This window comes from Meleagris gallopavo, chromosome 11 (genome assembly GCF_905368555.1).
Source record: "Meleagris gallopavo chromosome 11, MGAL_WU_HG_1.1, whole genome shotgun sequence".
Classification (NCBI taxonomy): Eukaryota; Metazoa; Chordata; class Aves; order Galliformes; family Phasianidae; genus Meleagris; species Meleagris gallopavo.
Window position 1 is genome coordinate 7018240 of NC_139414.1, and position 26199 is coordinate 7044438.

Consider the following 26199-nt stretch of genomic DNA (forward strand, 5'->3'; position numbering starts at 1 on the left):
CCCACACCATTTGCTGCTTCCCCCCAGAAGAGCAGCAGCCCCAGGAGGAATCCCACCATCCCCCCTGCAGCAGCCTGTGCTCCCCCCGTGCTGCTGGGTGGGATGGGGACCTGCTGAGCTGCCAGGACAAACTGAACTCTTTCTCCAGCTCCTTCCACAGGGAAATAAAAGCTACCAAATCAAAGCAAGGATGCACGAAAAGCTCCCAGCTGATGCCCATGTCTTGTTCCCTAAGCCATTCCTCAAGCAAACATCCAGCTACTGCTTCTCTTTCTCCCATCCTTCTGCCCACAGAGAAGCTGGGACATGTCTGCATATGCTTCAAGAGCTAATTGATGAGAGAAGTAATGCCATTCTCAAAGTCTGCAGGATCAATGAATTTACTTTCTGCTTCTCTGCCCTGCAAATCTCCTGGCTTGTGCAGCCATTCAACCTCACGTAATAACGCATCAACAATCAATGAAACGATACTGAACATACTGACTCTGCTCCTATCAGTATCCCATAGAGGCAACCCCTCCTCTCACATGGTGAAGGACAGCTGTTATCTGACACTTCATGCCTATACCCGTTGACAGAACCCACTCCTGCTCGCTGCTCCTTCTTCACACTCACACCAAGCCACCAGGCGTGAGCCACTAAGGGGCAAATGTGGACTCACTACCCAAGGCAACAAATCTTAATGCTGTTCTCTTTCAGTCTCACACAGTTACTTTTTACTTTAAACACAGATATCCAGATGATGTATATATGTATTAAATAACTTCCCTCATCACTCATTCTCAGCATTAAGAATATTAGATTCTGTAAAGAATTGCTTTAAAAGCATCTTTGAAATTCAGACAAATAAAAGCCTCTGCCCCATCACTTACATGCTTCGGAAATACTGAAGCATCTTCTCAACCAAATAAATAAATAAATGTTATGACTCATTTTCCCAAAGCAGCATTTGCTATTTTAACAGATAGATTTGGCCACATTATCTCATCCTGGCTTCTGAAGTGCTACAGTAATAGCAGAGTTAGAATTTGCCAATTGGGTTTCTCAGATCAATCACCCACCATCAAAATGCCAAGAACCTTGGAGAGAGAAGCACGAGCACTTTGCTCCCACTGTGATACACCAAAGTGATGGGCTCCAGCAGCATCTGTGGGCTGGATCCCAAATGTGCCCTCCTGAGCCTGCAGTTCAGATGTCCTGTGGAGGACACTGCTCTGATAGCACCTGGACATCCATGGTTCTAGGGTCATCAATGATCCTCTTCTGGAGTGGAAGAAAAGATGCTTTGTGATTTTGGAAAAGTAACGGGCATTAAAGAGCGGCACACCAAGTTCTGCTGGGCCTTCATATTCACTGCTCTTCTCACAGATACATTCACCAGAACTGAACTGAACCCATCTTCCTTCACTATAACGTGCAGACTTCTCAGGAAATTAAAAACCATAAATAGAGCTGAAGAGAAAGAGAACTATATTCTGCATACGATGCTGCTGGAAAGCCAAAGCTACCCCAAGTTTGTTAGGAAAAAAAAGAAAAAACAGACGAGGGACAAACTGGGGAACAGCCTTAAGCTTCCCAAAACACACAAACCTTGAAATTAAAATCTTAGCTCATGGTGTCAGTAACTGATTACATCATAGGTGGCACGTAATTAAACTCACACAGGGGTTTCATTAGTTTGGTTTTATGCTAGATACTGAAAAGTAGTGCATTATTCATTCAAAAGGTGTGTCAATTAGCAAAACCCTAAATGGAGTAACTACTAGATGGGATAAGTGGCTTCCTCAGTGGGAAGGACAGTTGTTAGAATTTCCTGTGCAGTGCAAGTGCCATTACAAATCCCGGAAACAAAAAATTAGAAAAAAATCAACCTGGGAAGGTTCTGAAGATCAGGGTTGTACAAAGAATGCTGCTCTGTTTAATTCCTGGAGGAGTATCGATCTACAGCGCTGGGCAAACCAAATCCTGGGAAAGCAACAGTCCCCAGTCAGCTCAGCCGGAGAGCCGCATGCCGAGTCCTTCACTGACTGTCAAACTCGCAGCACAGCAGGGGGACCCCAGGAGCACCACAGTCCCCTGTGAGAGGCGCCCCGGCTCTCCTGCACCAGCCCTCCTGGGGTGCTTATGAGCAGCAGCCAATGGGGATTGCAATGAAAAACACAACTTTCATTCAAAACCTTCAATTCAAAGTCATTTCTTCTGACAGCACGCAAAGCGCTTTTTAGATCATTTTATCGTCAGTTCACTTTTATATCTGAAGCAGATGAAGCTTCATCCAAGGATCATTCTGGCCCAAGGAGGGACGCTCCTCTGCTGCAAAGCCCCTCTGATCGGTGATGGCTGCAGCTCACCGCTGCACATAAAACATTCTCTGCTTAAGGACAAACTGCACATTTGCAAGAAGCGGTAAACAAGTGTCCCTCTGCACTCTGCCCACTCTTCTCCAGCAGTCCTTCCAGCAGGTGTGTAACCACAGCAATACCTTCCAGCAGTGGCAGGCGTGCAAGCAGAAGTGGAAAGGAGGGAGCACTGTGGGGCTGCACATCAGGCTGGCAGCAGAGCAGAGCCCTCACCTCTCCGCACCCCCCATGCCCGCACGGGGCAGCTCAGCCTGCAGAACGGAGCTCTGTGCTGCCCGCACGTCCCTCTCGCTTCCTGCCTTATTTATGTGCGCACGGAGTATCCTGACAAACGAGAGGGAAGGGTGCAGCCATTCCATCCGCATCCCCCTTTATGCTAAGAAAGATAAATTGAGGCTGATTCAGAGGACAGATTTAAAGAACGCACTATGTTATCTAGACAAGTGCAATCTTCCCAGAGAGCCGCTGGAGTGGGCTGTCTTGAGATCATGCCTTTATTTGTTTGCTAAAATAAATGGACAATGCACAGAACTCCATTCATATAGGAGGTACCTTTTCCAGCCCACTATTCCTTCTGATTTCACTTAGCTGAAACTGCCTTATTCTATTATTTATTGATGGGGCCATTTAACTGCACATAGAAAATTAAAAATAATAAAAAGCTAATTAAAAGCTTCAGCGCTTTCCTTTTAGTCTTCAGAAATCTACAAAACTGAAAGACATTTATATCAAAAGCTTATTACAATTTTAAGGGTTTTTTTTCTTTTCTCTCTGTAAAAATCCATGGATACTTTCAATGGATTTTAATGTAGACAAAACCAAAGAGATTTTATTGAACTGTAAAAGTATTTAATAAAAAATCGGAATCACTCAATCTTCTTTTTAAGACTGAGTAATAGAATTCAACAGCAGGGATAAAAATCCTAATAAATCCTAACAGAAGAGCTCAGAGAGCTGAGACAAATGTTATAATTTCCTCTTGAGTTCAGTAGGACTTTTCCATACGGGAAAGCTTAAAATGTAAATGACCAAAGGCATAAAATTCAGATGCCACAGCTACCTAGACCCTTCTAAACTATATTAAAAACTCTAATTTTTGTCACCATCCGATTACAAATCACAGCTTTCACAGACCCTCAACCTGCTGTCCGAGCATCCTGCTAAGGCTCCTGGGATCCCGGTTCCCGAATTTAGTAATGAAGGCAGATTACGTTAATCTAAGACGATGCCATGAAATCCTTCACGTAGCGGCAGAGAGAGGCTCTGCGTTTGCCTGCTTTGTTTGGGAGGGGAAGCCCGCTGGAGCCTTGCCACGATAATAAAGTGCTCCCTGCATGCCAGTTCACATGTGGGGCTAAATCTGAAGTGACGTTTCTCTATGAAAGGAGCGGTATTCACTCGTGTGCTCAGCATTTTGATGTCCTCCAAAACCTGGCAAACATGATTATAGAGATCCAGCAGACATGCCACAGCTCTATTTAGTCCTCATGGTTCAACGCAACGCTATGCAAAAAAAAAAAAAAAAAAAAAAAAAAAAAGCAGGCCTTGGGGTGGCATACACTGGGAATAGCATTTCATGCATATAAACTCAACACACTTTTTGCACCTCCTTATGCAAGGACAGAACATCTGTACCATGCAGGGCTGCACTGCCCATCCCTGCCAGGTCAGCTCAGCGTCCTGCCCTTCAAACCAAGCCAGAGCAGAAACTTTGGGACTCAGGGACTGGCTGTGTTTATTTGTGCTGCCCTGCATGGCATTTTAATTAGTAACTGTGCGGATTTAAAGCCTTTGAATGGACACACAGGGGCAGTTGTGCAGCCCGGCTTTTGTATTGCCACTCTCTCAAAAAAACCCTGTTTGAGGACATCAGCGGGGGGTTAATGGAAGCTTTGATAAAGTTCTCCAGAGCCTTTTCTTGTTGCTCAACTGCAGACTGGACTCTGCTAACTGCAGACTGGACTCTGCTGTCTTTCTGGCTGTTTTCCCATTAATTTAGACAGCTGCAAAAGCACCTAGAAAATTTAGAAGCCCAGCTAAACATTTGGTAGTCACAAGTACTCTAGGGCCAAGTCTCCTTCCACGTCGAAATATTTTCTTGCAAATTGCTTAAGAGACACGCTCAGACTGGATGCAAGGTTAGCAAGCGAGCAGCGGCAGAGCGCTGCTGGCGGAAGGAAGCGAGCAGTTAAATGCTATGAAGCAAACCAGAGTTCCAGGACTACACCTTCAGCCCTGACCATCTACCAGCTGTTCTCTGCACCTCCATAACTGAGCGCTGCATTTGAACACATCTGATGCCTTTTGAAAGTAAATTTCTGTAATTATAAACATGGTCAATGCCGACCAGTCCTGAAATTAAACGCCTTTTTCCTAAGGTGGATATGTAGCAACCCCCATTTTGCACAGCAAACATGAGATCCTTTCAACAGTGTGACCAAACCTTTATTTAAATGCTGCAATTACTTCTTGGCGCTACCTGACACACAACTTGTCTGAGCTGCTCACTGAACCCTGAAGCTGGTTATTTACTAAGGATCTTTAGAAAGCGTGTTTTTTTTTTTCCCTTCCGACCAAGACTTGCATCCCCCACCTTGAATACAAATTCATGGAAATGGGTGGTGCAGACAGCTTTGCCAGCAAGCAGGCAATTGTTATTTTAATTATTATTTCTTTGTGGAAAGCTGCAGTTACCTTAAAATAATAATTTAATCTCTCCAACAATAGTTTTCCCGGTTTTGTTTTGAAGACCGCAGCACGTATACCTACCACTGCACATTTATTACAGGCCATCAGTTAAAGCCTGTGCAAGAACAGAGCTGTTAGTACGAAACTCCCACTTGCATCTGTCAGCTTGGAGAAGCTCCTTACGCAGACACATTATCTTACACACATAATTAAAGGTGCAGGGAAGAAATCCGAAACGGCCAGTAGTTGACATCCCGGGGACACTGAGGAATCTCACGCTAAACACTAAAATTTGCCAATCCAAGAGCATTCCTGACTGTTTGCTTCCATACAATTCCCAGATTTCTTATGCTGGGATCACTTATCGCCATGCATCTCCCATCACATTTCTATTTGAAAGGCCTGTGGTTTCCCAGAAGACATTACTTGGTTTGCTTCAGAAGTCCTTGTGGTAACTCCCTCCGATGCAAATCTCCACAGCGGGAGCCAAATTCCCCAGAGAAGCCAGGCGAGGACGGACGAGGCAGGTGGAACCCCAGAGCAGCTGACAACTTGTCCCAGCCCTTCTGCTTGAAAAACGAGGGGAGGGGTTGCTAATTATGTCTAGCAGATAAGTGCAAAGCCTTAGAAACCACACTGGTTTAGATTCAAAATGAGAAAGTTGCATACAATTAGCCTGGAATTCTGCAAGATGCTGCAACAAATCACTCGGAGTGTCACGCTCACATATCAGCCCTGCTTACCAGTTTTGAATCTCTTTCCCTATTGAATTCACGCCTGACACAGCCCCATTTGAGGAACAAGGAGACTGCTGATCCATCACCCTCAGTACAAACACCTTAAAGCAACATAAAAACACCCCTTCACAACTCCCGTTTTCCATTAGATGGACATTTTGCATACATAAACTCGCAGCAGCCAGAAGTATGAAGCACATTCCATGCTCTGGACATCTGGCCCACACCCAGCTGTTTGCCAAGGGATTATTTTTAAATCAGGCTTTTGGGGAACAGGGTGTGGGGGCAGGGTGCTGTGAGCACTCACACGTGCCCAGGTAGCAGCACGAGCTTCCTGCCGGTCAGTGCCTGCAGACAGGCCCCGGGAATGGGCTCTTTGTATCCTTTGGCCGCGGGGAACCACTACCTGGAAATGGTGGGAAGCAGGAGCTGAGCAGCCCACCCGCCTGGAGCCTCTGCAGGTCCTGGGAAGGGCGATAATGTCCATCTTCAGAGCATCTGTTAATTTTATTTGCTAGAAGTAGTTTAAGGGTATTCATGCTGTCACATAAAGAAAATTCTGCAATAGAAATCTAATTAACAATGTCTTTTGATGTTTTGCTATAGAGCTATTCTTTATAGACAGTTATAAATATCCAGGAAAGGAGTATATTAAAAAGAAAATACCAAAAGCCTAGGTTTACTGGCTTTGGCATGTTTTGCTTTTGATCTGCCTGAGCAACTATTACTTTGTCGATATATGCAGTGCGCACTGACCAAGGGCAATGCACGGCCATGAATTTTTACTGACTGCAGATTCAGTTCTGCACGAGCTGAGCCACACTGCCAGAATGTAAGACCCTATATGCGTTTTCCGTGCTGTTCAGCACAACACATGAGGAATGCTAATCAACATTTGAAAGGAAACGTGGGCTTTCAAAGGAAACCCACTGAAATACAAAATGGGAATATATTCCCCTATTAACAAGTCCAGTAGAACCTGTGAGTCAACAGAAAGCTAGAGGCTCCCATTTCTTCCACCTTCCTTTCTAAGCTACAACACGAGCAGCCTCCAGGGATCTTTCTGATTTTTTTCCTTTTACTAATGGAATTAAGAACACAAACAAACAAAACTAAAGGCCAAATAAACCTGAGTCGCAGCCGACATTTTCCTTCCCGGCGCTGAACATCAGTATTTTGAGTTCACCTCGGTTTGGCTGCCCCAGGAGAACCCTCCATCCATGCGGGCACTCCCAGCTGTGCTCCGGGTGGCACCGCGACCCACTTTTGTTGGGATTCAAGTGGCACTGAGGGACTCAGGAGTGCCCCAAGGGGGGGGAAGGATGGCAGTATACCGGCCATGGCGCATCTGTGAGATGGATAGGGGACAGGCAATAGACAGCTAGACAAGCACATGTCGGGGTCGGAGACAAAGGAGGCAGAGGGAGGCGAGCACAGAAGGGGAAAAATGGGACAGGGAGCCTGAGACATTCATAAAATCAGTCCTTGATCCTCAGCACAGGAGGTAAGAAAATAGCTGGCTTGATGCAGTAGGAGAAAGACTAAGTTTATTTACTTAGCCTGCTTTTCTCATCCTAATTGGCATATCCTTCTCCACCTGAGATGGTTCACTTAAGAATGCGCTGAGCCCAAGGTAACTAACAAGGTAACAAATCACCAGGCAGTCTGTTCATTCAGAAACATCAAGCATTTAACTCCTGAAAGCAAAGGAGCAAGAAGGAAGCCCGTCCCTCACCAAACCCAGACCCAAATCCTGAGCCCTCGGCCATGCACACAGCCGAACCGGACAGCCAACACGGCTGCGAGGCACCTGGGCACTGAGTTCTTCAGTAACACACAAAGTGTTCAGTGCCCCTTCGAAAAAACAAAAGCTTCCTGCTTACTGTGAACAAGGTCTCTCTATTGAGAGATTTACTTTTAATTTTGAACAGCTTCAGGGCATTATTCTTAGTGAAAAGGAAAAAAAAAAAAAAAAGGAGCCTTGAGATTTCTGAGCTGTTCACTCAGCTGCCTGGTAGGGCTCCTCACTGCAATCAGCCTCTGAGCAGCACCGTATGGAGGAGCCGGGCTGCATCTCCTCCACGCATCGTTTCACATTTGCTAAGGGTGGACAAAATGCTGACTTCATTTGAGCAAGAAACAGCCAGGAACAAAAGTCACCGCTGCTGGGAGGGCCCTCGGTACCAGTATTCCCCAGTACTCACTGGAAAGGTGCTGGCTGCCAGTTCCAACAGCTCGGGGCTTCATCCTTTGCTTTTTTAATAACTTTTTTATCTAATGCAGGAAAAGAGTGGCAGCTCTAATCTCAAAAACCTCAAAAATATTATTATACCTTATATGTATAATAGCAAGCTGAATTCACCATTAAAAAATTCCTAAAATGTCATCTATCTCCTGGAGATATAAATGTTTACTTGGTTCTAAGCCTGAAATTTAAATTCTCTCTTTTTTTTTTTTAATGCCATAAACCCCAGAATCTTTTCAAAGGAAGCAGCAAAAATACTTTTTCAAATGCTTTTTGATTCCGCTTTGAATGGCAAAAGCTTATTTTCATTTAAACATTTTTCTACAGTATTGGAAACCGAAAAGTTTCTAAACAAAGGTGGAAACTAAACAGCCTCATTTCATTATCTCCAGGAGTAAAATGGCAAAAGCAAACAAAAAAACACCTGTGCCTTTCAACTGCACCTTTTGTGTCACTGCAACACGGTTTCTTCAGCGTTGTGCTGAACACACCGGTAACTGACTTCTCATTGTTTTCCCTGAGCCTCCCAGTGCACTCCTTCCTTACGGGCTGGCAAGCGAACAAATAATGGGATTTCTGATTCTAACATTAAAAACCATGTTCTAAAATTTCAATATACTTTTTGCAGATTATATGATTGTGTATCTGAGAGGTCAGTTTCTCCTACTCTCTTGCATACTCATCATCTCTACTGAATTTAAGATGTGCCTCCTGCAAACAATGACAGCAAATTCCCCTGGATGTGACCCAAAAGCACTGCTCACATCACTACAGAACCAGGCTAACATGGCTTTTTTTCTATCAAATGTTGGAAAGCACACAGACAGCAAAAATGACAGAGCACTTTACAGATTTTCTGTGTTGGTAGCTTTGTTTTGATCAGCAAAACACAGAAGGAGTTTTGTGAAAAGAGGAGTTTGACTCTCATCTTTCTTAAAATCAGAAATTCCTGCAATGAAACCGAGGTTGCTTTACATTAGTATGAGAAAGGTGTAAAATCAAAGACACGTCTATGGCAGAGCTCTATCATGACATGATTTCTTTATAATGAAATACAGTGAAAGAAAATGAGTGGCACTGGAATTTTACTGCGCCCCAGACACACATTTGCAATGATTAAACAGATCAGTACTTGTAAAACCCAAGGGCCCAACTTTACAGATCTTTACTTGGGCAAGTAGTTTCACTGAAATCAGCGGGATTATTTGCATACTCAAGTACTGTTTATCTTAGCTGAGATCTATAGGTTTAGGCCACAGATTTCTATTTAGATCTTCTATGCAGAAGAATACACAAAGTTGTGCAAAGAACCGGAGAAAATGAGCACCCTGGAGTTAATTTTCACATATACCAGTGGTTTTCTCCAGCCCTCTGAAGCATTTGATAGACTGGGCCTGTTTTATAATTGGAAATGTTGGCAAAAATACAAATTTCCTGATGTGAAAAACTGCTACTCATGGATAATAAACAAAATCAATTCTTATTTGCATATTCAATCAGATCTCGGTTTGCATATTAAAGCATAAGATGGTGGAATTTTCACACGGTAGATGGATGCCACTCATTTATGCATATATGCATCCAATAATCCTTACACACGCCAGAATCAATCAGAAATACTCTTTGCTAGGCATTCATAGCACAAAAACTCAGTCCCTGCTGCCATTCTCAACTCTTTCTTCTCGTATAGCATATGACAGCGTTCTCCCAAAGCTTTCTCCTATAGCTCTGTCTTTTCACCAGTCAAAACGACGGTTTTGATTTTTGAGTTATAATTTGAAAGGGATACTGTACCATTGTACTGTCAACTGCACATGTAAAGAACAAAACAAATGGACCAGATTTTCAAAGGAGCTTCAATTGGGACTTGACAATTTTGCTTGCAACTGTGACTGCAAAATTAAACTCACCTCGCACTGTTAATATTGAAGTGCAGTGGACTACAGCTTGGATTTGGAGTTTTGGTTATGCATACCTAGTTTACATGTGCCTCTACTAGGAAACAGAATTCACAGCACACATAGTCCAGTATTCTCAGAATATACATTATTCATATTGTCTCTTACACCACAACTCTACAGATAAATGATAGCCCCGTAAGCTACGCTCTGAGATGCTGAATGCCTGCAATGTTTGTGGGACTTGAAGGCAATCGGTGCTGCGAGCAATTAGATAACAGGTTTGACAGTCTTGTAGCCAGTCTCACAGTCTGTACATTTAATTTGCATACAGAAGAGTGTCATATTCAAATATATATAATTCTGTTCATTAAATTAAAAACTGAACCGGGATCCTGTGCTTGAAACTCTAGCTATGTGCAAACAAGAAATATTCTCAAGTAATTAAAGGAAAAAATCATGTAAATGTTCATCAAAGCTAAGCCCTGTTCTGCTGCAATCTTTGTTAGGTCAAGCACAGGGAACTGAAAGAACTGGGAGCACTTAGGGTATCTGAAATAATCAGGTATAAACAGAGCATTTCACTCTTCCGGATGAGTGAAATGCAAAAATCAGCCAGCACGAAGATGAAAGCTCATACAGGATTTCTCAAGTAATGCCAGATCTGATCAATTGAAATACTGTTAGCAGCAGGTTAAGGAGGTATTTATTTAATAATGGGGCAGAATCTAATTGACTTTGCAGGGAGAGAAAGCTAACATGCAGGCAAGTGAGCACCTACTCGCTCTTTCTGAATCTCACCCAGCCCTTTCTGGGAAAGGCAGTGCAGCGCAGGGCTCCCCAGGCTGTGCTGTGCCCTCTGCCAGCACCACAGGCACATCTGCGCTCATGTGCTGGGTCTGCTGAGGAGGGGCTGAACTGCTCAGCAGCCCTGGCTCTGTCCCCTCTGCATGCTCCACGGCAGCCGTGCTGTTCTGCTTCCACAGAATGCCTCCCAGTGTCCTTGCAGCATGCTGCAGCGCAATTCTGCAACCAGCTACACCACTCAAACCCTCCTCGGTTGTTCCAGCTCTAAAAAATTTAAACTATCCGTATAAATAACCTAGAAAATAAGGGTTTGACCCAGCTTAGCATCTTAGGGTACCTTGGGTTCATTTTCTCATGCAAAATGTAATGGAAACCACAGCCTTCCTAAAACCAGGCAAAAGAGACTGGAATCGAAAGTGCATTTAGGTTCCTACCTGCTTGGTTAGTTGTCACAGTGACCGACACGGCTTGGTCCTGGCTGGGGTTGTGCTTGGACACTCCATTCACTGCCCAGACCTCAAAGGTGTAGTTGGTGTGTGCCAGGAGGTCAGTGATGGAAACCTTCGTGGTTTTCAGCCCGTTCTGCTGGGGGCTGAAATGCACACCACTGCCACAGGACCGGCAGCGGCTGGGCTCCCCTGCCCCGCAGCGCTTGCACACCACGTTGTAGGAGATGTCCTCCCGTCCTCCCTTGTTCTGTGGGGCGCTCCACTCCAAGTTCACCGATGTCTCATTGACATTAGAAATCAGGTTCTGGGGTGCAGATGGAGGGCCTAGGAAGAAAAATTCCACATTTTTAGTAACTGCAAGAATGTCACATAGTATCTTCAGACTTATGGCCCTGTGTGGGCAATTCAATGAAGTCAGTGACATCAGAGATCATGCAGAATTTTACTTTTCTGTGTTCTTAATGAAGATGGAAAAGTAACCAGTAGGACAATTTTTAATCTCTTCATCTGACGAAGAAACAATATTTTCCAGCTCTAAATTAACCTGAAAGCCACATACTACAACAGAACAAGTATTTTTCACTTGCGTTACTTAGACTTGTTTTGAAATCTAAACCATGCATTTGGTATATTTTACACTCATTTTTCATGATCTTCTGGATCATGATTGCAAACCATCAAATGCACAAACCACTGCTTTGAGATTTTCAGGGTCCCCCATTACACACGGGCAGACAAACGCTGAAACTGTTGATCATCCAGTATTATTATTATTTTTTTTAGGAACAGAACTGCCATATTTTCCACACAAATTGATGTCAGATGGCATTCAGCAAATACTGAAGCCCACAGTACCAGCGCTCTCGCACCACAGGGCAGGAGACAAAGACCCACATCTCGTAGGTGCGCTGCCCGGTTGGCTGTCAGGCACCAAGCAATGTCCCCCACACTCCGCATACAGTGGGTCTGAGCCAGTACGGGGCAGAGGCTCACTGCGATGGAAATGGCTGCTCTGACCAGCTCAGCACCACCAGCTGCTCCACAGCCCAGGCACAGGCACAAACCTCATTTATATGCTTCAATCCCCACAGGCTCCGAACCAATATGTACATTAAAAATGCAAAAGAGCTAATCCTGTGATCCTTAATCTAATTTCAATACAGTTGAGGTGAGACACATTTTTCTATCCTTAAATTTAACAAGAATGATTCCTGGCAACCCCGTGAAACAGATGAAGGATTTTACACAACACAAAAAGCTCCGCAGCCGTCAGAATGCAGCCCCTTCTGGGACCAAGCACAATGGCTCTCTGAGCTACACACACAGTACTATGGGACAGGACACAAGGTAAAATACAGTACCCAACAGAAATGGAACAGAGTGAGAATAAAGCAGGCAAAATGTAACCATTCAAACCAGACTGCAGTGAAGATGGCAATCCTTAGTCATTATGCATGGTTGGAGCTGTAAATACAGGTGTTATTACCAGTAAAATACCGGAAGTAATTTTGTAGGAAGTCACAAATTCAATTTTCATTCAAGACACTGGAGAGCTTATGAAAGCTTCTTAATTTTTTCAAAATATTATTGATGGTTGGAATTCAAAAATATTCAACTAGATCTGCTGGCAGAAAGGAAGGAAAGTTCTTACAAGTTTCATTCCAGGTATTCAATTCCTATTATTCATCCAATGTTAAGAAATTGGAAAAAAAATAGGCAGCACCCATAGTTTGATTAACCGTGAAAATAAATTAATCTCAGTCTCTCATATACCAAAGGTACAAAAGCATCCATCAGACTTAACTGGAAACTGAATAAATAATAGTGAAATTTTGCTGAAATCATAAAGTGACTCAAGTGTAGCAGCAAGGAGGTCAAGCCATCAAAAGGTAACGATGGTGAAGACAAATTGTGGCTTCCTGGGTTCATCAGCAGTGCTACAAGGAAGGCTGAGCTCTGAGCACAATGCAGAGGGGGAGGCTTTGAGGGCTGCATCATGTCCTTGGGCCCGTGCTTGAAGCTGCCAGGACCTAACACATGTTAACTGGATGCAGTATTTGGATTTGGGGAGAGGCACGTAGTTAAGGAAAAAGTCTTAAATTACACAGAGGTCAAATGTACCTACTACTTATCATCAGTGCCTAGATGAAAGCTTCTGCTGCAAGAGCAGCTAAGCAAGGATCGCTTCTCTGTACTCAACTTCACAAATACAAAATTAATATATTCATTTTGAGAGGAGAGAAATCCTCCCTTCCTGCCAAACCTTTGAAGTACAGTCTCCGGACTAACCAGGGCTGTAAGGCAGATTTACTGCCATGAGCAGACAGACCACAGCCCAGCCCTTGCAACAGAGACAGCCCCTGCTGCTGCACCACCGGGCTGCAAGCCTCAATTTTGGTCTATGCACCAGCAATGCTGAGGACATCCAGAGACAAAACCCCAATATGCAAAAAGCAGCTACTACATAGTGAGACTCAGATGGGAAAAAGCAAAGAGCTTTTTCTTGCAGAATGTTACCTTGCTGGTATTGCATTGCCCACAGCTGGGATCGCTCTAGGGCCGGGCTCTGCACCCTGAGAGCTGCCACACTCACAGTCCTAAAGACGTGCCTGTTAGCTCAGTACACAGCAGCCAATTTGGGGTTAATCTCAGACTTACTCTGGTGTCCATTAAGATATTTTCCAAGGCTCTAGGTCCAGTTTCACGTGGGAAAATGTGCCAGAATGAATCAAGCTCCTCAGAAGCAAGAAGTCAGTAATTAGTATGTGGGACAGGGCATAGCAGTGTCTAAACAGAGACGCAGCGAAGCGGAAAACCAGGGAAGCAGATGCTTGCAGGTCACAGAGATGAGCGCACCACCTCCAGCATGAAAAGGAAGATGCGGGGGAGTTTCCAAATGGTGGGCTGACATGGCAGTGAGGGGAAAAGCAATTTCCTTTCTTTCTGGAGCATAGTTGTTAATGGAGCTGTTGGCACTGGGAGTGGGGAACAGTTTCAGATTGATGGGCCTGGTTTCAGATGTTGAAACACAGGGCGTATCTGCTCCTTCAATAGTGATCAGGATTTGCTTTGTTTCTGACAACAGAGCTGCTGCCAGAGGAGAGGAAAACCCTTTCGTGGCCGTGGGAGGCTGCAGGCACCAGCAAAGCAGCACTGAGAGGGACCTGCATGAGGGATGTACAGAGAGGGACCTGTTCTGGCATGGGGATCACAGAGAGAACAGGGTATGAGCATGGTTGGCTGAGAGCAGGATCCTTCAGCTGCCCATTCGCCAGCACCATAAGCAGGCACAGGGGAACAGAGAGAACAGAGGTTTTTCACTTTATTCCCTTTTTGGAACTCCACAAACCTTGCTTCACAATAAAGCTGTCAAAATCAGCTGAGCCACGAAGCAAATGGAAGGCCTGGGGTGGAGCAAGATCAGTGTGTCTGGGCTTGGGGAACTGAAGAGTCTGTTTAGCAACAAACCTTTGTCAAGCTAATCTTGCTATCTTCCTCAACCCTCCTATTAGATTTACTTAAATGCATTGTGCAATGCAGATTGTGTTTGGCTTTCTCTTGCTGCAATAAGCTATAGGCTTTGCATCTATTTGTCTGCCTCTTTACTGACAGACAGATCTGGCTGGCTGGCAATACTGTACCCCTGTCAAATGAGTATTCAGGAAGAGTACAGTTTTTAAGGAGTTAACAGCACAAGCACTGATTTGTACTAAAAAAGCTGATACATTTTAGCACCCTTACTACAATCTCAGGCTGCATTTTTCATCTGCCACTATTTGCCAGCCTCCCTCCATTCCTACAAGGCGCTCAGGTCTCACTACCAGCCAAAGGCCTCCTGCAAGCCCCTGCAAGGCTGATACAAGGCTGTCGAAATCCCTGACAAAGATAGGAATCATCACCCAACTGGCTCCCTGCTTCCTGCCAGATCACAAGACACCTCCCCGTGCTACCTTATCCGTGCCATCTCTGTGGATGACAGGCCTCCCCAGGCAGGCTGCAGGACCTTCCCCGTCTCACAGCAGGGCCCAGGCGGTGCGATGGGCCCGGGTTGGCCCAGCCGGGAGCCCAGCTCCGCTCTGCAGGACTGAGGGAGCACCCATACGGCACAGGCCATTTCTTTGGACTGATTATTTGCACGAGAATCGTGTTCAGACTCCAGAACAAATGCTCTCAGGGATCAACCTCACCCACAAAGGGAAGGTACCACATGCAGTGAGCCCCACCGAACCACTAGGCTGAAGCACAGAGCATCCTGCCCGACAGACTGCACACATCGCAGACCTGTGCTGGGACTCCTGCTGATGCTGCTGCAAGCCCCTAAACAGAAGGCACAGCCTGCCAGGCACACAGCCACTGCCCTGCCTGCTGCAGCCAAGGCCACAGAAACAGCTGCCCTGCGATCTGAGGGCAGAACTGCAGGTGTGCTGTGCTGGGGAACTCCATTCAAATGGCTATGACAAAGGTTTTAATATCACTGGTTTTACATCTTCCTTTTTTATTACTGATCTGCCCAGCATGGTGCTTCTCTGAAAGCCTCTGTGGGTGGATGCAGTAAATTCAATTACAGTTTTCTACATCCAGACCAGACAGACTTGTTTGACATAGAGAATGCTGTCTTCACTAAACCAGTTAATTTAGTTCAGCAACAGTGTATGGTTAGAAGGCGTGGATTAAAGGGCTGTGAAAGGAGAAGAGAAATAAATGATTCCAGGCGAAACAGCTCCTGAGAGACTCTGCTGTCCTACAGGATGACCAGACATGCTCCTCACTGCCCCAGGCTGACTGAAGCCAGAAGCCCACTACTGACAACAGCAGCCCCAAATGCTGGGCAGGCTTTCAGAGCAGCTTGCAGAGGTTTCATCCCCTGTGACAGCTGCAGTGCTGACAGCCTTTGCTCACTAAAGCTACAGGTGAATAAGTTTGTTGTCCCCATTCTCAGATGCCCCATAAACAAACCATTGAAGATGAAAGCAGTGGGCTTCAGTCTGGCCAATTTTAATGGACCTGAGTAACCACAATAAGCTGCTGTGTCAGGTAGAAATAGAAAAATACCACAAAACAAACCAAAAAACACCTCAGCACAGGATTCTGACACTTACTGCCTTGAAAATAAATAGGACTTCAAGAGACACACAACTGTCCCAGCTGTCCCTGGCAGAGGCTCTGTTCCAGGAACCCCTTTCTTTGTGCTACTTCATCCTCAGTCACTGAGGGTGGCAGTGGATCATTTTGGCAGCAACGTTACCCAGTAAGGGCTACACTGGTATTATCGGTATTTGGACTGTAACCACATCTATGTACTATTAGCCTATGGTACAGTTAATATTTATTACATTGAAAGATATATCTGTGGGAGAACATCTATTAAAAACACAAGCTTAAACCCACACTCTCCACGGAAGTGCTAATGGAGATATTTCAAATATATACCCTGAAGAAGCAGGCCTTCATTATGAGCATCCTGTCAGTCACCAGATCAGTGCATTTAAAATGTAACCCTTTTAAAAAAGGAAGATGCTTTCAAAAGATATGTATGCGGATGGTGACCAGCAGGATGAGGTTTTTTAGCCCTGGAAGGAGAAAATGATTAAAAAAAATAATTTAGTCTGTGTGTGTATGTGTGTAAAAGCACATTTCTCTATCGGGTAACGGATGCCTCTGCAGCCAGGGCAATGGATAATTATTTTCAAGTGGGTTGTCACCCTGCATTCAGTCTGCATTTGCCTGACAGTGTGAAATCGGAAGGAAGCTTCATTGGCAATTCCCACCAGACATCAGAAAACCTCAAGCATGTAGAAAAGACTTTAATCTTCTTTAACCATTCCCATACTCTCCTTGAGGAAAATATCACTGCTTTTTGAGGCAGAAAAAGCAGACCTTAGCTTGATAAGGTTTAAAAATTATTTTAACAAACAATAAAATAAGACGATAGCCTGCTACAGTTGGAAGCTTTCTCACTTCACCCTCAAACAGAGAAAACCCTATAAACATACTGCTAAATGCAGCAGAGTGCCAATGACGTGTTTGTTAATCAGTCAGACAGGGCAGTAAGCTTCAATGGCTTCAGACCAAGGCTGACAAAAGCATCCTCTTCATGAGCCTGCTTCAGAGAGATGCTGACCCTCTTCATCTCCAATGATTTCAAAGGGAAGTTGGGATATTCAGAAACCTTGAGCTAATATAACAAACAAGATTCATACAACAGAGCAGACTGCTACAATTCACTGTACCGTAAAAGCAGCCTAGTATGAACGGGCTGATTTGAATCAGCAGCTTGGCCTTGGTTATACTACAGACAAGCTGTTAAAAGTTAAGTCTTTGATGAATTACAGGAACAGCAGGCACAGGGAAGTAAGCTTCCAACTGTCTAATGGCAGGAAAGCCTAACTGGAAATGTGGCATCGGAAACAGTGAAAAGTTTAGCACGTCTTCTGCTGTACGAGATCTGAGAGGCAGCTTTTTTGTACAGCACAGCAAGAATAAAGGGGACAAATACAGAGGTGCAAGGAAGAAAAGATCCATACAATGAACAGCTCCGAAGAACTTTGGAGTACATATACAGAGAGCAATGTAATGCCACTTGAAGTACATCAAGTGTCTCTGAAGGGTTAGCTCAGGTACTTGGGCACTACGCGAGGGCTTTCGGCTCTCCTGTCAGCCAACGTGACCACTGCTGCTCTCCATGTGACCTCCCGACGCCGTTACTGTACAGATAGCCTTTAATGATTCTAATCAATATCATAACTCAATCATGATCTGAAAATTTGTCTCCCTGTAGGCAAGGCTGAGTGTGAAATAAAGAGCTTACTATTTTCAGAGTGGATGCAAAGAAAGCAATTACTAAACGATCGATGTCTTTAAACTCTTTAAGTTGCCTCACTAAAACATCTGGCAAAGCAGTGCCAGGCACAGCTTTGAGAAAAAGCACCTTGGCCTCCTTTTTCTATTTCATCAGGCCTCATTAAACATGGACAACTGTGGAGCTGTCAATAAAGCTTCAGTGTGTGAGATGTGAAGCCCTTCAGATCAGTCTTTGTTGTTGATCTTTACCCATCTGAAAGTCAAGTTATAATGTAGAGTAAACTTCTGGGCTGTTTAAGTTTGGGCTCAGAAATAAAGCACACACTTTCCTGTGACAGTTGTATACGTTGTGACCACTAATTGCTTCTTTCAGCAGTTGTAGATAGGTCTCCTGTTGCTGTGGCCAGTTTATACAAGCACCAACACTTCTTGTCTGCCCAGCTGTTCCCAATCATTTATCATTATAGATCAGGTGTTCTTACAACCGGTGAGACCAAAGTCAACAGTCCAGAAGACACAGCAGCCACTTGAAATATCAGTCATCTGCTCCTTTCCCTCTCTCTACTCCTTTCTGTGCATGTTTAGCATTACAATGGGGTTTTAATAAGGCATCTGATTTGGTAAACAATTCTTAATTTATTTACTCGGGCAAGACTCCTTTGACTTTAATGGGAGTTCTGCCAAGCTAGGGATCCTGAACCAGTGCCAGTGATAAAATGCCCATTTTATTGGCATGTACAATTTCCTACTTAGCTGCCAAAGAACCCTGGTTACCAGCTTCACAATAGGCTTTGTTTCCTTACCACAGAGAACAATGCAATGGATATTTCCTCTTCTCTCCAGAAGGGAGTTAAGCAAAGAGGTCCAGTTTACTGCTGGCAGAGTGTGGGAAAACTGATGCTTGCAGGTGCCATTCTGTGGGCTCAGAGCTTCTTCCAAAAACTGCCTTATAAGAACCCTCTGCAGCACCGCATACTCTGACACATTATTGTGTCTTCTCTAGTATGCTGTGATGCAGACAGCATCCCATGTGTCCACTCATTCTTTCAAGATAAAAAGAAAAATTCTACTGTGAATACCAGAAGGTTGTCTGACAGTTTGACAAGGAAGAAATCCAACCAGAGAAATATGTCATTTTGTCATTGGCCCAACTGCTGGATTTTTTACTCTGGTAGTCCTCTAATTTACTTCACTGACTCTACAGAACTGGGTCCTGACTAACCAAATCAAAGCCCCCACTTAATTGAATAAACATCTCAGTTAATTTAAGGCTCTGGAGAGAGAAAATCAGAAGACAGCTAATAAACAGTTGCTGTATTTAAAGGAATGATGAATTTAAGCCTACTGATTATAAACACACATTGTCAAATTATTCCCGTCTCCTTTCTTTAAGCCATAACCACTTCTCCTTACACAGTGTTTTTTAATTCCCTCCAGTCTGTCTCCACAGACGAAGGAAGAGAGCCTTTTCCTTTGGGATCCCTGTCAGCCAAAAGCCCTTCCTCTCTGGCAGCAACTGAGGAACTATTTCCCCAGCGCACCTGGAGAAGAAAAATCATTGTCTCCATGCTGTCTACCCACTGCTCTGATGCTGCCATACTGTATGTTACAAGACATTCTGACATACTGTTCACATAATGAACAATCTTTTATGATGTTTTAAGAACAAAATAAATTAACAAACGTGAGAATAGATAGAAAGGTGCAAAAGAATTATTATGCCATAAATTTTGTATCAGAAGAACAGAGACTGCTTTGGCAGATATTTCACGTTACAGAGAGTGGGCTTCTATGTCATGGCTTAGACTGACTCAGTGCCAAAGAAGCATCCCGGGGAGAAAGCACGGCACAGTCAGTACACAGCTACCTACAGCATACCAGCCACCATAGGACAGTGCGCTGTATCCCGCTTTCTTATTCTTCTGTGTAAAAGCCAGAACAGTGATAATCAGTGTTTCAAAATTTAGAAGAGGCACAAGTTAAGCTGTAGGAAAAGGGCACATTTGTTTATTAAAAAATCTAAGCAACCATAATGAACATATGCTCAAATAATCAGCTCCTGTGTAATTATTCCTTCACAAGCACAGTTATTAGGTAGGTAAATTCAGTCTTTTTTGAAAATGCAGGTCAAATATTTCTCTCCTAGATAAATTATGTGCCACAGAAGACTGAGCTAAGGGCAGGACTAACATTTATGAAATCGAAGTGTTGAGACCTTTCTGACCTTTTTTAAAACCCCGACCTTGGAAACAAGTAAGGACAGTGTTATTTTAATGCGCATTCAAATTTTAACAACAGTGACACAGCTCTAGTGGAATCCACATCGAGTTTCCACTGTAGATTGCTCATCATTTCATTATGGTTCATTATGCTGATAACTGTCAGAAAGCATTAGAAGCCGGGGCCTTGAGTAATAGCACTGAAATGGTAATTTAAAAACAATATACTTTCTGGAGGAAATACAGCAGTGTGCTAAATTCAATTAGAAGAGGCGAATGTAAAGACAACTAAGTGACGTTTGCCGTTTCAAGTCAGGTTCTTCGATTTCTTGATAACCTAAACTGGAGAAAGCTCTTTTAAAGCAGGCACTTTTCTCTTGCATCTCACTAAATTTACCCTCATTATCTCTAAGCTTCTCTGGTATAAACTGTCTTAAATGCAACTGTTTCAGAAATATTTCAGGGCACGCCAAAATACCAATCAACTAGTGACTGTTTGGGTGGAACAACAGACTAAATTTTTCAGGGTCACTTACTGAGACAAATTTCAAGCTGGACAGCCTGGTAATCTCTATTTTGTAGAGGGCTTCTAATTAAAAGTCATTAATAATCGGAATCGAACAGACAATATAAACAATACAAAACCGTCCCATATTTGCTCATAATGTAAGCATTGTTTGTTAAGAAACAGTTTGAGAACCTTACTCATTAACAGTGGGGACATGGGACCAACACCCATTAGTCTGGGTGGGAAGTGCACCTGCCTGCATCAGGCTGCGATTCAGGGAGTCTCCCTACCACATCCTTACAGAGAAGGAAAGTCCAGAGTGGGGATCATGATTGAGATTGACTGTTAATCAGCCTTATGGATCTGTGTGCTGGTAAGGCAGTTTATTCCCCATTAGACTGCTAACCTTATGAAAGGCCCAGAAAGTACTAAAATACATAGAAGGTTCGAATGTTTGCCTTAATGCAACTTCTGCAATGCTTTCAAAAGGGAGAATTTCTGTGTTTGCCACAGTTTGTGCTCACGTGAACCCAAGGTCAATCATACCACCTCCACGCCCAAGCACACAGCTGACAAGTCCACTGTGCTTCAGCATTCAAAGTCTAAATTCCCAGCACAGGTCAGTGAGGCAGATCCGGGGCGGCTTTGCAGCTTGGTGGTGACAGACACAATGATTATTATTCCCATGAGGCAAGCGTGAGAGAAAAGAGGCATCAGTTAAGTATGTGCAAGTCAGAGTGTCTATGCTGGCTTTCTGACACAGCCCACTGTCTCTTACACTCACGTCCAGCCACATTCTGCCCTTTCTTGTAGGAGATTTAGAGCAGACATAACCACTCACTTCAGCAGAGCTAAACAGAGAAGAATGCTAAACAGAGAGCCCAAGCTATTTGTTTAGATTGGATGCCTGACTGAACTGAAGGTTAAGCACAGTTTTTACAACTCAACAACGGACAGAAATGTCAGATAGTGGTGTTCTGGAACCAGAAAACTCTGAAGCACCTCCTCTGACCAGCACATCAGGAAGGAGGAGCTGCTTAGTACTTACCATGCGAGCTGTGAGGAAGGAAAGGAAAGGGAATTCACCAATTCCCTGTCATCCACTGGCACAGGCAGCCTAATGGAAAGTCATAACAGTCCTCCTTACCTAACCTAGAAGGCAAGATAAACGACGAGGCCAGCCAGCCTATTAGCAAAGGAAATCAATAGCCAAGGGTCAAAGCTTTACAAAAACACATCCTAAGAAGCCTGAAGTTCTTCATCTTAAAAACTGTTTAGAAATAACAAAGAAAGGATCAATCCTCTGTCCATTCCAGGTGTTCTCTCCAAATTACCTAATGTTACTTTTATTCACCTGGTCTAATAGCTCTCCAAGTGAACAGAAAGCTGATTTTACAAGCCAGTGGAGCACAGTCTATCTTTTTGCTAAAAGAATGGATCTCTGATACTGTGTTTTATTTCTTCATTAGTGTGCCGTCACACTGAGTGATTACTAAATGCAGGGCCGAATGAGAAAACCAGGGTTAAAGAGAGCATAATGAACAAAGAAGGTGCCTGATTATTATGGCTGTCAGCACAAGGGAATTGGGTTTGTCACCTGGTTTAACCAACTGGTAAGAACTGATTAGAGTCTGAATCTATCTGAAAGAACTTTTGATGTTTACGTTCCCTTCTGTCTCCACATCTTGTCAGGAGAGGCAGACAAACGGGGAGTTTCTGCCGGAGGGCGTTCCTTCAACACAGGCCTCTCCAATGGCACTTGCCTGAAACCCGTAGGAATAAGGCAACTTGGTGTGGCAAAGGATGGCCCTCCACGAGCCTCCTGACCCCATTCTTGTACAAGGCCCCATGGGGCTGCACCCAGGGCCTGCACAGTTGCCACCACCACAGCCACGCTCCAGCAATGAAGAGAAGGTATGAGTGAGCAAAGCAGCCCCACCAGCCAGCTCCAAAATAACTTCTGAGTCTTACTTACTTCATGTTGGATCACGGAAAAAGCAGCTCTTAAGCTTCTGGTGAAAATTCAGAGCTATGAAATGTCCAGAGACAGGCCTGCTTCCCAGGGCCAGGCAGCCGTGGGATTGTGCTGTTGGCTTGCCTCTCTGCACATCACATCCTCTGAGACTGCTGCAGAGATGAAGACTGTGGCCAGCACCGTGGCTCTTGCCCTCTCTCTTGCACTCTCCATATTTTCATTGTAGAAGACCAAGACAGGGGACCTCAACTTTGACTGACCTTCAAATACCAGAAGGGAGAAGGCTGCCAGAAGCAAGTCCAAGACTTGACAAAAAAAGGCAAGGCTTGCAAGAGTACAATTTGCAATGTAAGCAAACATACATATCATTTGCTCACAATTCCCCCATCTGGAATTATTTTGCTCTCTCCTCATACTTCAGTCCCGCACGTGCCCATTTAAATTCAACCAGCTGATTCCTAATTTGACTTCTATTTGGTCAGTACATCAGCTGCTACAACCAGAGTTTTATGAGAAAATTTTTGCTGGTATAATGCTATTTAGAATGTATCTTCTGAACAATAGTTTTAATGTTGCTAAACACATTTTCCCTATCAAAACGGTCAAGTTTGAAATCTTCTAGTGTGAACAGTGTTACAAAAAGCATGATCCCACCCGACTTCAGCGAGGTTTCACATCACAGCTAGACTTCTATTCCCAATCAGCACTTGGCAAGGGATACAGGGACCTCTCTGCTTTCCTACTAAGCTAAAGCAGCTGCTCCTGACCATACCCAGACCTGCTTAACCACCACCCAGCAAAACTCCCAGGTGAAAGGAAGGAGATCACTGAGGAAGAGCTGGAATCACAGGGTGTGGGAAAGGGATGAGTGCTGCTGAGTTACGGACATACTTTGTTTCTGCCTTGTAAGGGAGAAATTAAGATTGAAACAAATGTGAGTCATCTCTCTAAAATGAATTTGGAATATATGTTACAAAAGAAATATCTCAGCCTTCCCTCACAGACACACACACTACATAAATATACAGTTGAACTCCAAAAATCTGGAAGCATTTTCAATAGCTTTCAGAGAAAGTCACACATGGATATCCCCCAGTAAAATACAGCCCTTTCACTTATTGTTTCAAACTGCTCTGCTCCTACAGAAACAAAAACCAAGGCAGTAGATGATCACGATTTAACACCAGGGCATGTCTAGAGTCTCAGGTCTTTGGCTGCCTAACCCATTAACCAACACACAGGACAAGGAGCTGTTCCAGTAACTCGGCGGGTGTGCTCAGCGTGCTACGCCTTTTGTTTCTCATGCTGAAAATGTTCTGGTGGAACTGAAGCATAATTCCATTTGCTGTGCATGATGTATTTATATACAAAGGATGTATTTATATACAAAGGATAAAATAAACTATACTTTTGGGGAGGTTTTATTCATTATGGTTTAAAATTTCTTATTACTATGCCTTTTGGAGGAACACTCCTACATTCCTAAGGGCTATCAGCAATAGTTTGCACAAATTAGATATTTATTGAAATTATAAATACTATATATTTACTCCGTATCATACAATTATGAAAAAAAGATGTCACAATTTCTAGAAATACCAATAATTTAAATATGAAGAGTGATGTCATCTATTAGACAGGTCCTCAGACTGGAAATTAGACCTGTAATTACTTCCATTACTGAAGCTTGCAAGTCTTTAGACTGTAATCTCTCAAGGGTCAGTGCAACCATATCACTGTTAGGAATTCAGGGCTGAAAGCTAGTGTTTTCTCTCCAGAAGCGTGATCCAAAATGCAAACCTCCTCTGCAAAGGGCTACAATAGCTAATGAACACTGCTATCAGAAGCAGGACTTCTTAGACACAGCTCTCCAAGCAGTATGAGAAACAGGCGATGAAAAGGGAAGAGAGTATTTAAACACCAACTTACGAGTGCAGGGCATGGATGCAGCATCATTTTCAGCTCGGAAAAAGCCCCGATCGCAGGTGCAGGAGGTAGAGCCTTCCCAGATGGAGTAGCTGTGAGGCGGGCATTTGGCACACGCAACATCTGTCGAAAGCGCCTTGTAGTATCCGATTTTGCAAGCTATAGAGAGGGACAGGAAGAGAGAGTGTTACTTGCCCAGGCTGTGATCATAAATCTCTGCCTTACTTATTCAAAATCAAGGCAGGAGACATTTCAAAAAGATCTAATGATGTCCTCTTAGCCCCAGGTGAAGAATTAAAATCGTCATACTCTTAATGAATACTCCTATGTCAGGAGATACCAATTTCTAATTCCAACAAGAGCTATCCTAAAAACTGACTTGGAGATGGCAAAAAAATTATGGACTCATGTTGACACTGCCAGAAAATCAGCTGCCTCTTTGTGCTTACTGTGGAGCTGCACACTGTTTAACCCACGTCCACCTGCATTCGCATACACCAGAGCACGCAACAAAAGGGTGCAATTGCTTCATTCTATGACCACTTAAGGAATGGCAGCTGACAGCCAGACCCTGCCAATTTTTAAGAGGGAATGGGACAGGAACCCACTGTGATTGGCAGCGAGGCCATGTGCCTGACATGCCCGGAAATGGCTCATCTCCCTCCTGTAAAGGCGGAATTAATTTGGCTCCCGATCCCCAGCAGAGGAAATCAGCAGTGCTCTCCCCTCCCCGAAGCCAGGACTCATCAGTGACTGCACCACTGGCATGAGGTCCCATGTGCGGCTTGGCAAGCTTTCCATGACATCATCTTTGTAAGTGCAATGCTTACACGGATGGGTACTTTTACATCACTTGGAAAAAACTCATTAGTATCATTAATAACACATTTTAACGGTGGCTAACGCGTATGCCATCTCAGAAATTTCTCCCTTGGCTCGAGATAAAAGCCAACCACCACCCTGCTTTCAACACTATGGACAACAGAGAAAACACGTAAGCACGCAAACACGTAAAAAGGAAAGGTAGTTCCAGGCATTTGCTCACGTCTGGCCATTGATTGCCGCCCTAACACCAACTCTCCCTCACACATTGCCACTGATCACTGCCCCAGTGCCACGGTTCCCGTCTCCCTGCCCAATGCTGTGCACAGTTCCCACCCGGCTCTGCCCACGCCAGGCTCCTTCTCCTGCTCACCTTCCATTAGCTGCTCTCCTTTTCCTCCCCTTCTTTAATGAAGCTGTCCATATTGGGAACGGGGAGGGGCTTAGTAACACATTTATAAACCAGCAAGTTGCTTCCCTCATTAACCAAAGCCATTTCTGGAATTTCCCTAACGAGCCCTAACTTTACGACGTGCCGTGCACCATCTGCAGAAGCGCTGGGAGACCTGCCCGCTTTTGCTCGCTTTGGCTGCCACTGGACCAGAGAATCTTATAAAAACACATTGCTCAAATGACTAAGATTTATGCTTCCGGAGTTTACATACATCGCGCAATTAGATAAGGTTCAACTCGCAAGGTGCTTTCTGGCCCTGCTTCAAATGGCCTTGGGGTTTCGAGGAGAATCAGAAACCGCAGTGCTGGCA

General features: G+C 44.2%; 1 protein-coding gene across 1 annotated transcript in view; it reads right to left on the bottom strand.

Moving 5' to 3' along the window:
- The window catches only part of EPHA4 (EPH receptor A4), a 93110-nt gene that overhangs the window by 32706 nt on the left and 34205 nt on the right, over positions 1–26199 (bottom strand). Inside the window, exons 4-5 of the mRNA XM_085232704.1 lie at positions 24617–24772; positions 11170–11508 (exon numbers count right to left, since the gene is read on the bottom strand). Coding sequence (XP_085088830.1) covers positions 11170–11508; positions 24617–24772 — 495 coding nt within the window. The remainder of the gene's footprint in view (positions 1–11169; positions 11509–24616; positions 24773–26199) is intronic.